The 12,414-nt window shown below is 37.7% G+C and overlaps 1 protein-coding gene across 8 annotated transcripts in view; it reads right to left on the reverse strand.

The window, feature by feature from the left end:
- EXOC2 (exocyst complex component 2) overlaps positions 1 to 12,414 on the reverse strand; it is a 250,127-nt gene that overhangs the window by 68,119 nt on the left and 169,594 nt on the right. For all 8 annotated transcript variants that reach the window (XM_036444761.2, XM_036444758.2, XM_045584201.1 and 5 more), the window contains 6 exons: positions 10,198 to 10,263; positions 9,908 to 10,065; positions 9,407 to 9,528; positions 8,016 to 8,077; positions 1,435 to 1,515; positions 666 to 725 (listed from right to left, as the gene is read on the reverse strand). In XM_036444761.2, the coding sequence (XP_036300654.1) occupies positions 666 to 725; positions 1,435 to 1,515; positions 8,016 to 8,077; positions 9,407 to 9,528; positions 9,908 to 10,065; positions 10,198 to 10,263 (549 nt within the window). The remainder of the gene's footprint in view (positions 1 to 665; positions 726 to 1,434; positions 1,516 to 8,015; positions 8,078 to 9,406; positions 9,529 to 9,907; positions 10,066 to 10,197; positions 10,264 to 12,414) is intronic.

Here is a 12,414-nt window from a genome sequence, read left to right on the forward strand (position 1 = left end):
ACAAATTTTGTACAGTAGGCCTCTAGTTAAAAACAATTTTATCTATAATAATCAAAGTGTAATATGCTAATTAGACTGGACAGCTGAACAACCTTCTGGATGTCCTACTAGATGAAGCTGTGATTGTGGGGGCTAAGGCAGAGGAGGTTAGGGGTGATCAGGTAGGAAGGCAGGTGAGCAATTAGGGGCAATTAGGCAGGTAGAGTAGTTAGGAGCAATCAGGCAGGCAGGAAGAATGGTTAGGGGCAATCCATCTTGTAATCCTGGACTATTAGCTCCTAACCATTCACCTGCTTGCCTGATCACCCCTAACCACCTCTGCTTGCCTGCCTGATTGCCCTTAATCACTATGCCTGCCTGCATGATCACCCCTAACCACCTATGCCTACCCTAACCACCTCTGTCTGCTTGCCTGATCACTCCGACTGCTCCCCTAATCATTCCATAACTGCTTCCCTGCTGGCCTGATAGCCCCTAACCACCTCTGTCTCACCCCCCACTGTGGCTTTGTCTGGAATGATGTCCAGAAGGTCGTTTGGCTGTCTGGTTCAATTAGCATATTACCCTTTTATAGATATAGATGTTATATAAATTCTAAATAACAGAAGGTTGAAAAATAATTTGTATTATTTCAGGCTCAGGGTACCAGCGTTTGTAGTTATTACCTGCATGATATTGATGCTTAGTTGGCAAACCTCCTCCTGTGTTTTAGGTTGTTGAAAGACCTGTAAGGAAGAAATTTGGTGAAAAATTTTGGACTTAGCTCAAACAAAACTTTTGTTTATAAAGTTATATAAAATCAAACCAAGGCAAAATAAAAACATAAAAGCCCGAAGGTATACTAAAACAATAATCAAGAAAAACCTTTCCACAATACAAAATGAAACCACATATAAAAACAGTATACAGTGAGTGTACTTGAAAATATTAACTCAGCATAACCAGAAGAGAATGCAAATGTAAGAGCAAAAACATGATACTACTACTAATAATGATGATAATAAATGAAATATTAAAGTGGGGAATAAAAGAGTTAACACTAAAGTGAAAAATTGTTTCTAGTGTGTATAACCTTATTCTGAAAAGGGCCATAAATGAAGAGCTGGACTAGGAAGTGAGTGTTTCTACCTACAGTGATTTTGCCCTGAGAAGACACTGACATGGAGCAGCTTAACAACACCTAAATCACTTGTCTTCTCTGTATACAAAGTGTTAACAATGCACATAGTCTACCTACAACACCTATATTCACATTTTTAACTTCCATCAGCCTCTCTTGGAATCAAGAAATCAATAGCCTTTACATGAAATAAAACAAGCCAAGTAGTCAGAGGGAAAAGCTCTTGTGCTGAAATGACTCAAAACTTTATAATTGATTGCCAACAGGTCATTGGGAAAGTCTGCAACAGAGGTTGACCAGAACAGAAAACTTACACTGGCTTCTCCAGGCTTGCAGTCCAGAACTCCTTTAAGTGATTGCAGAGAATGTACAATGCACTGTTCAAACTGATATGGCTAAAGGAAAACCGAAACAAAACAAACACACACACATATATATATCTTAAAATTCAAAGCAAGCATTGGCTGTTAAGACATTTATAAATGGGAGTATGAACAAAAATTCTCAAATTTTCATATTTATAGAAGGGAACAGAGTCACAAACTGACAACCTAGTTATCAAGATTTAGCTTTGCTATGTTTTGTACTTGATATTTAAGAACAGATGAAATTTGAAATTCTAAAGTTCATCAAATTCAATAAAAACATAATTCAGATATAAATTAAATTTTTCTTAAAAATTCTACTCTTCTGAGTTGCAAATGATGTGATAAAAAGCAGATGTAATGCCTTTATATTTTAAACCCTGCTTGCAGTGTATAGTCTGCATGAGCTCCATCTCTTAGATGCTGTCCAAGGAAATTTAATGTTAATAATGATCTGGAAGAGACCAAGGTCTTTAACTTAGAAAGCCATTATTATCATTTTCTACATACATTATATAAGAAAATGAAACTTGAAAAATGCACAACAAATGGTATTTATTTAAGATAAATTTGAATGAATCTTAACATCTCAGCTTCTAATTGCATTTAAGGTTTTACTTTGTGCCAGGCATTTTCCAGATGATTCTATCTAATAAAAGAGTAATATTCATCCCTCAGGAGTCCCAGATTGGGGAGGGTGCAGGTTAGGCTGAGGGACACATACCCATGTGCACGAATTTCATGCACCAGGCCTCTAGTAGGAATATAAAAGACAGACAGAGAGCTTAGTAAATGTATATTCTGGGGAGACACTAATCATAAAAAAATCAACAAAACTCTTACTTTTTACTAAAACAAGTCAAAAGTAAAGAAGACAAATGTAATCCCAAACTAACTGTCATGAAGAAAATAAGTAGAACTCAGAGAAAAATGGTGATGGAGGGTGATCTGTTCTAAATAGGATGGCTAAAGAAGGCTCCTCTGAGACAGTGAAAACATTTCAGCTGAGGATTGAAGGACAAGAGGAACCAGCCCCTAAAAAGAAAAAGGAAGGAGAATGTGAGTTGGGAGGAGGACAGCATGTGCCTAGCCACACCCAAGGTGGACAGAACTGGCGGGGCTGAGGAGCCATAGTATATTTCAACCACTGAGCATGAGTTTGGAGGGTAAGAGATGAAGCTAAGGTCCAGATTTCATTCAGGGATGTGGAACTGTGTAAGATCAATTAAATGAGATCTGTGAAAAAATCAGCAGTTAGAACCTCTCCTCAATAGACATTTCAATCGTTAAAGAGTTGGGGTGGGGGAGAGAAGAAAGAGACACCTTTATATAGTGTGTGTGAGGGGGGCATGGAGGGGAAGACAAGCTTATTTTCTTATAAAAAGGAACCCAGACTTAATGAAAGCTAAAATCGTGCCTTTAATGTATTTTAATACTACACTTGGCAACCGCAGAGGCACCATAAAATACTTAAAAAGTACCAAAAAAAAAAAAAAAATGTTAGTGAGAGGTTAAAGGATGAAATACCAACTGCATAGAAGTATTTAAAAAGTCAAAATGTTTATTAAATACATGATCTTATCCATTCAATGTACCGGGCTCAAAAGGAATGAAAATCTAAAATATTAAAATAGTAACAGAATTAAATTTAACATTCAACTGTGGACAGTTAAATGTTGAAGTTCATGTGTGGGTGACATTTCTTGTATCGATATTAAAATATGAACTAGGTTTTCTTATTTTTGTTTTATATCTATACAAGAGGCCCAGTGCACAAATTTGTGCATCAGTGCAGTCCCTCGGCCTGGCCTGTGGGATGGGGCTGAAACCAGTTCTCTGACATCCCTCAAGGGGTCCTGTATTGCGAGAGGGTGCAGGCCAGGATGAGGGAGCCCATCGATGCATGATTGGGGCCAAGGAGGTTGGCCAGCAAGCGAGGAATCTCAGGAGGGCTCCAGGGTGTGTCCAGGCCCATCTCACTCAGTCCCACAGCCAGACCACAGCAGCAATCTAACCTACCAAATGGAGCATCTGTCCTCTGGTGGTCAGTGCACATCATAGCAAGTGGTTGAGCAGTCTTAGCATCATTAATATACTAGAGGCCCTGTGCCCAAAATTCATGCACGGGGGCAGGAGTCCCCTCAGCCCAGCCTGCACCCTCTCCAATCCAGGAACCCTTGAGGGACATCCTTCTCACAATTTGGGACCACTGGCTCCTAACTGCTCACCTGCCTGCCTACCAGATCACCCCCATCTGTCTTCCCCCCCCCCCCTTGCCAGCCTGGTTGCCCCTTAGTGCCTCCCCTGCAGACCTGGTCACCCCCTACAGCACCCCCTGCTGGCGTGGCTGCTCCCAACTGCTGCCCCCTCTTGGTATTACAGAAATGTTAATGAAATGTAAATTACAGGTATATAGTTTAAGTCACTGTTCCAAGAATAAGAATTTTAGGTAGTTAAGTAAAAAATACTCAAAGCTGGAGCCTAGACTTTCATTCTAAACACTGATTCACCTTCTCTTAAGTAAAGTCCATGCTGAATAGTTAAAATTGTACTCAGCTTCATTAAGTCTATCATGTTGGCATGTTTCTTCAACACCTGACTAGAAGGGCTGGCTGACCCCTCAAGTGTAACTTCCTAAGGGTCATTCATCTACAGCAGTGGTTCTCAACCTTTCTAATGTCGCGATCCTTTAATACAGTTCCTCATGTTGTGGTGATCCCCAACCATAAAATTATTTTCATTGCTACTTCATAACTGTAATTTTGCTACTGTTAATGAATTGTAATGTAAATATCTGCTTTCCGGTGGTCTTAGGCTCTACAGCAGTGGTTCTCAACCTGTGGTTCACGACTTGCATGTTGAGAATCACTAGCAGGGTTGCCTAAGACCATCAGAAAACATAGATATTTATATTACAATTCACAGATATTTAAATTTTGATATTTACATTTCAATATTTACATTCACATATATTTACATTACAATACACAGATATTTACATTTCCAATGGTCTTAGGCTCTATAGCAGCGGTTCTCAACCTTTGAGTCACGACCTACAAGTTGAGAACCGCTAGCAGGGTCACCTAAGACCATCTGAAAACACAGATATTTACATTACAATTAATTAACAGTAGCAAAATTACAGTTATGAAGTAGCAATGAAAATAATTTTATGGTTGGGGGTCACCACAACATGAGGAACTGTATTAAAAGGTCACGGCATTAGAAAGGTTGAGAACCACTGATCTACAGGTTGCAGTGGGTTTAGTTTTCCAGCTTGTGCGTGTGAAATCAAACATGAAGTTAGTTATAAGAAGTTACGGTTTCTTACTATTATACTTAAAATTTAAGTTGATGACAAATAATTTTTATAGTAACCATTTCAAAGCATTTTCAAAAAGGCTTATCTACTCAAACAATCTTAGATGTGGTAGCCATCAGGTAAGCAAGCACACACTGAGACCCCAGGTGTAACAGATACCAGGTAAGTGCATTCTGGACTGACTGTGTGTGCAAGAAAGAGTAACCTAAAAAAGGACATAAACCTAATACCTGTTTTATTGCTAAGTTTTGTTTTATTGATGGAAACTTTAAAAAATTATAAACAGATGTTCATTTTCTCAAATTAAATATATGTAGTATTTTCATTTCCACAAAACTTATCTGAAACACAAATAAAAAAGCAAGCAATAAAGTTAACTTTCTGTCTAATCTATCTTGGCTTATTTCATTTGCAGTAAGTTTTTCAGGATAGGATGGTCTAATGATCCACTTTAGCCTATCTTTCAGACTTGCTAAATAACTAAGCAGGATAGGGTTCTATGAAAGAGCTCTGAAAATACTAAGGCATAACATAAACTTAAATTACTATTATAGTGGCCTCAGTATTATAGGTATGAATTTATAAATAAAACTAGAGGCCCAGTGCATGAAATTCATGTACAGGGCTGGGGGAGGGGGTGTCTCTCAGCCCAGCTTGTACCCTCTCCAATCTGGAACCCCTCTAGGGATGTCCGACTGCCCATTTAGGCCCGATCCTGGTAGGATCGAGCCTAACTGGGCAGTCGGACATCCCTCTCAAAATCCAGGAATGCTGGCTCCCAATTGCTCACCTTCCTGATTGCCCCTAACTGCTTCTGCCTGCCAGCCTGATCACCCCCTAACAACTCCCCTGCCAGCCTGATTGATATCTAACTGCTCCCCTGCTAGCCTGTTTGCCCCCAACTTCCATCCTCTGTAGGCCTGGTCACCTCTAACTGCCCTCCCCTGCAGGGTTGATTGCCTCCAATTGCCCTCCCTTGCGGGCCTGGTGCCTCCCAACTGCCCTCCCCTGCTGGCCATCTTGTGTTCACATGGGGGCAGAATCTTTGACGACATGGGGGCAACTATTGTGCGTTGGAGTGATGGTCAATCTGCGTATTATTCTTTTATTAGATAGGATAGAGGCCTGGTACATGGATGGGGGGCCAACTGGTTTGCCCTGAAGGGTGTCCCAGATCAGGCTGGGGGTTCCCTTGAGGCGTGTGGTGGCCTGAGCGAGGGGCCTGTGGTAGTTTGCACTCTGGCCACACCCCCTGGTGACCCAAGAGGAGGCCCTGGTATCTGGGATTTATTTACCTTCTACAATTGAAACTTTGTAGCCTGGAGCAGAACCAAGCCTCCTGCTCACTCCAGGCAGCCATTTCTGTTTGGATTTGTTTACCTTCTATAATTGAAACTTTGTAGCCTTGTGGAGGCCTAGGCCAGCAAGGGCAAACAGAAAATTTGGCTTCGTCTGTTGCCTGGGAAACCCAAGCCTCCCTCCTACGCTCTGTGGCTGTAGCCATCTTGGTTGGGTTTATTTGCATACTCACTCTGATTGGCTGGTGGGCGTTGCTTGTGGGTGTAGCAGAGTGATGGTTAATTTGCATATTACTCTTTTATTAGGTAGGATTTCTTTATATGTGTAGAAAGCTTTGTTCTACAGTGTCCCATTTAATTTTAACTAGCAACACTGTGAAAAAGTGCTCTGCTTCTTTAACTAGGACAGAGGTTAAGTGGCTTCTTTAAGGCTGCATGGCTATGATATACCAGAACTCGGGAGTGAACCAGACTAGGATTCTAGATCCACTGCAGTACCTGTTCTGCTATACCAGTGTTGTCTGACAGAAGTAATAATTTGAACCAGAAACACAAGCCATGCATACAATTTTAGATTTTCCAGTAACCATATTAAGAGAACTAAAAGAAAACAATAATATAATTTATGTAATAAAATATATCAAAATATTATTTCAACATGTAATAAGTATAAAAAGTTCATATATTTTGCATTCTTATTAGGTCCAAGTCTAAGAGTTTTAGTTAGCTAAAAATACTCAAAGCTAGAACCTTTGAGTGTATTTTCAAAACTGATGTGTATTTTACATGAGCAACATTTCAAATGGCTGCCTTACTAGATGGTGCAAGGTCTGCTCATACCTCTTTCCTCTTTTGTATTTAAATACAAATCATTATAAAAATAGAATAAACCAAATGAATCAAAACAGATCTTTATAAAAAATAATTCCTTTAAAATATAATCACAATGCAATCATTTTAAATTCCCTTAATTTCAAGCATGATTTAATTTAAAAAAATGTAGAAGCACTGCTGTTCTAAATCACAGTGTTACCTACAAAGAAAGGTGTACTGTAGACGTTTATATTAACTTAAGAAGGAACCCAAGGCCTTTCGAGAAACAGAGTGGAAATTTCAATTTGTCAAAAATTCCTCAACTCTCAAAGGAAGATTGTCAATAAGAAGTGCAGAAATTTGAGGAAATGTAATATTTCACGGGATTATTGCTTTTCAACAACCTGACTCAAATAAATCATGGAGATATAACGTATAGCACAGGAAATACAGTCAATAACATTGTAATTACTTGGTGGAAAAAATGGTGACAATAGAGGGGGAGGAGAAACATGACTTCACCCCCACTTTATAAATTTTGACAAATCAAAACCATTTTATTTTAGTTTCCTTATCTAGTTACTAAGTTGGCAGAAACTGGTCTATGACACAGATATAAAACACAATAAATGATGGTATTTTGAAAACCTAAAAGTCCCATATGAAAAGATGATGATCCTTCTGAATGAAGATCACAGCTATCTGACATGGGTATGCATCTGGAGAACTTCAACAATGTTATTTTGGCTAGAAGCCAGCAAAAGCATTTTTTTTTTCTATCCTGCTTTTATAAAATATTCAAGTTGATGGGTAACTTCGAATTAAGCATAATCTATTAAAAATGCAATGCAAGTAAAAATAGTAAGTGATACAATGAAAAATGTCTATTAAAAAATTCTACTTTTTATTAATTTTTAAATATGTGTGGTTAGTGGTCAGCAAAAATGACTCTGAGAAGAAAACTTGAAGAAATTTATTTTTCTATTTCCAGAAACTATTTAAGTTGCAATAAAGAAAGGGCGTGCTCCATATTAATAAAACAAATAATTTATTTTGAATATAATATACACTAATCATTTAAAAGAATTTAAACTTACTAGAGAAGTCAACCCTTCATTATCAACAATCCAGTCTTCCTTTTCAGCTAATCTCTTTATTTCTACAGGGAGAACAAACACACAAATATTTTTTATTGTGGTTATTTCACTGAACTTTATAGAGATAAAAATCTATGGGTTATGATTTTTAATTGTATTTTACAGGTTTGTAAAAAAAAAAAGGCAAATGTAGATACAGAATATAATTCTGGTAAACTCAAGGATTTAAATGTGTATTATTCACTGGATTTTTCTAATAAAACATTACTGTAAGTAAAATTTTTTACTACATACACATAACCCAATTTGGAGAATGTGAGGCTAGGTTTAATAATAACTTTGACAATTTATTATTTATTCAGCACTCTTGATAATCTTAAACATGTACAAAATAACTATGTACTATTTCCCCCCTAAAATTTCTAATGAACAATTTAGATTCTTTTATAATCCTTTACATTCTGACAATGGCAGTCTTATTCCCACTTGGCTAAAGGAATACCTTTCTCATTGCGATCTGTTTCAGATCCCTGAGAGGAGGAGATGATGAATTAAGAGGACACTATTCAGTTTTTCACCTGATCCCATTCCCTTTTTGTTTATAGAGTGCATTAGTCACCAATTCTGTTCTGAGAGAAATTAATGATGATAGGCCTGATGATAGGTAGTAATAGTTTATGTCATTTGTAATGTTCTTGATTTAAAAAAATATATTTAATGTCAAAAAAGTAGCTCTGATCATTACTAATGAACCCAGACAGTAAGGGGATGAGGGCATGTGCTGGGTAGGGGGAGCAGCTGGGGAGAGGTCAATGGGGGAAAAAGGAGGCTTATGTAATACTTTAAACAATAAAGAACTTTAAAAAAAGTAACTTTATAAAGATAATCTTAATTGTTTTTTTTATAATTGTAGGTAAAAATCCCCAAATTCTTTAAAGTATAAAGAAAACGATCATCACTTATAATGTCTACTACCTAAAGAACCACTGTTAACAGTCTTTCTTCTGATTTTACATTGTTATTTCTAAATAAAAATTTAAAATACACACACACACACACACACACACACACACATATATTTAATAATGGTATAATACTTTATATACATTTTACATTCTACTTTTTCTACTTAATATTTGCCATAAAGATGTTTTTATATACATAAAATATTTTCAAGTATATCCATCTTTATTTCTGCATGCCTTGGTATCTCAAGTTTTTTAAAAATTACTTTTGAAAGAATTCTATTGAGCAGCATTCTTTAGACAGATGGTTTAAAATATTCAAATTTCTATAAAAGTAACTTATTGTTTCAAGAATTTGAAAGCTAGAAAAAGGGGGATATTCAGTAATCATTGTCTAGTAAATGCCATCAATTTTTCTTAACATACCTTCCGCTGTGTGTTGCAATGTGACCATCACACAACGTACTCGGAGATCCAAAATGAGATCCTGGATAGTCTGTAGCATGTCATTAGGAATTTCAAGGGCAGTCAGGGATTCGTAAGTAAGTCTGTAAAATAAACACAACAAAACAAAAGTGAATGAGTGGAGTGCAATTACAAAGCAGTCCCTTGTCATCATTTTGGCAACCCTATAATAAATGATGCATTCTGGAGCTTAGAAGCTACAATATTATGTTGAAAATAAAATAAAAGTAAGACTTTAGGAGGGATTACAATATAACAGTAACACTAAATTAACAATAATATACATATCAAATGTTAGATCAGGAAAGTTTAAGAGACTGCTAGATAACACATGGGAAAAGTGGATGCAGAAGGACACCAAGTAAAATTCTTGGTAGAATGTATTAAAAATCATATCACATAATGAGTTTTTTTAACAGTAAAATACATTTATCCTTTTCAGGAAAATGTGTGCATATTTACCTTATCGTCTGTATGACATGAGTAAGCCACTGTCCAGAGAGCTCAGACTTCACCTCCCAGCCTCCATATTGCCTCACTCCACCCTCTGGGATGCTAAGTGGGAGTAGTGCTCCACGGATCAGCTTCACGAGACTCTGCATTACTTCCTGAATCATTTTCTAAACAATGATAAATAAATGAAGGATTCTGCTTGCGTGATGATGAATATCTTGAACATAAATAAAGTCTTCTACTATGACTGAAAAAAACCTTACCTTGTGAAAAAGTCTACATACTTACCCTTAACTTACCTTAAAATCATTTTGTCTTTGCCTGACATTCTTTGATCTTTCAATCTGGCCTGACTTCTCAGCAGTCTTAAAATTAAAAAAACAAACATTTATCCTTAGAAATAATTTGCAAAAATAAGAAATTCTTTAGGGTTGTATATAAAAAAGAATGAAGTCCTATATAATAAAATTCTAATATGGAAATTGACTGAATGATAGAATAACTGGTCACTGTGAAGTGCACTAACCACAAAGGGGCAGAAGCTCAATGCTGCAGCTGCCCCTGGTGGTCAGTGCACTCCCACAGGGGAAGTGCCACTCAGCCAGAAGCCGGGCTCACAGATGGTGAGAGCAGCGAGTGTCAGCAGCAGTGGTGGGAGCTTCTGCTGTGGTAGCACCAAGGACGCCTTGAGGGATGTCTGCCTGCTGGCTTAAGCCCGCTCTCTGCTGTCCCAGACTGGGAGAGAACGCAGGCTGAGCTGAGGGAGCCCCCTTGTTGCACGAATGTCATGCACTGGGCCTGTGTTATGATTATAATTTGTTTAAAAGAAATGTGCATGCATATGAGCCTAATCAATGGACACAGACAACAGGGGGGTGGCATCAGTGGGGGTGGGGGAGTAATAGGGGAATAGAGACATATATGTAAAAAATTAATAAATTAATAAATAAAAATTTATAATTAAAAATATTAAATCTAATCTATACAAGTGATCACCAAAACCTTAAGAGAAATTGTTTCATCTGACAAAGATTTTTAAATGAAACTCTCTGTAGCCTGAAAATTATCATGGAAGGAAATAAAGAGAGGTTTCCTTCAAAAGTCGTAAGGATTGTAATTGAAAGTCAATATATTTGGCCTCTTGAAATAAAGTAAATAATTTGTGTGTTTTCCTCCCTGACAAAGTTTATATAAAGTTACAAAAAGAAATTGACAGCCAGTTTGAAATTGAATTGCCAGGGCCCAGAATAAAGAATATCCTTACATGATATTATCCTACAATGTCATTATAATTTTTGATATCTTACAACAGCATATTATTACCCCCCAAAAAAACTTACAAACTAATTCTATGAATGTTTGGCAACAATTTGAAAAAGGACATGAAAGGATTTAATCCCTTTCAGAAGGAATTAAGGCACTGAGAAGGCACTGGAACATTCTATATTGTCCCCTCTTGCCCTTTGGCCAAGAGGCACTCTCCTTTTACAATCCAATTGCCCACAGTTGTTGTCTGAGCTTTCTGTTCATGCTGAGGCTGAAACCTCCTAGTGGCCAGTACCATGGATCTGTCTCTCACCCAATGATGTGAGCTGGGCCCTCCCTGGAGAAGAAAACTGAGTCCTCCAAGATATGTGATCAGTGCTGGGGCCCACCAACAGGCAAGGGGATCCCAAGACAGGAGCTGGGTGAGGAGGCCACATAGGCTATCAAGGAAACAGTATTAAACCTCAAATCACGCTGCTTGGCCCAGGAGAATGGCTGGTTAGCCAGAGATGGGTAAGATTCCTCAGAAAAGGAACAACCTAAGACAGGCACAGTTGCAGAAGGACCATCAGGAGAGAACATGGAAACCAACAGAGATGGGGCACAGATCCTCACCCACCCAACCTTGCAGGGATCTGAACCCTTAGCTCTTCAGAGGGAGGTCTCCTGCCCCCATGGCTGCTTCACTTCCCACACCCAGTTCAGACTGAGACCCAGGTAACAGAGACTTGGCCCAGCTCAGATGGAGACCCAGGTAACAGACAGAGACTTGGCCAACAGCAGCTGCCCTATATCTAAATCCAGCATAGCACCAGGAATGCTCAGGGCCTACTCAAGAATGCAAGTAATCCTTTCCACTAATATTTCCAGGGTAAACTAAGATTGTTGTTAGAGTATTACATTTGACAGTAAAATAGTAATCAAGTTTTCAGGTTATTTTAAATTGGTTAATAGAAATAAGTGAACATCCAAGAAAATTTAAGTGTACTGGATAAAAAGCTGTTCCTAAAGTAGTAACTAAAATTTCTATTGGTAGTGCATCTCACGGTAAAATTGCTTAACATGAAATGAATCTAAAGCAATCTTATATTTGTGCAAAAACTTAAAATTTAAAGCTATTAAGACTGCATTACAAAATTTACAAAAGCATCCATTAAAAAAAGGGGGGGGGAATAGTAGAGTAATATCATGTAAGGAAAAATATCCTGTAAGTAAATTACATCTAGAAAATTGTTACTGTAGAAAATTAA

This window comes from Pipistrellus kuhlii, unplaced genomic scaffold, assembly GCF_014108245.1.
Source record: "Pipistrellus kuhlii isolate mPipKuh1 unplaced genomic scaffold, mPipKuh1.p scaffold_m20_p_2, whole genome shotgun sequence".
In the NCBI taxonomy this organism is placed as follows: domain Eukaryota; kingdom Metazoa; phylum Chordata; class Mammalia; order Chiroptera; family Vespertilionidae; genus Pipistrellus; species Pipistrellus kuhlii.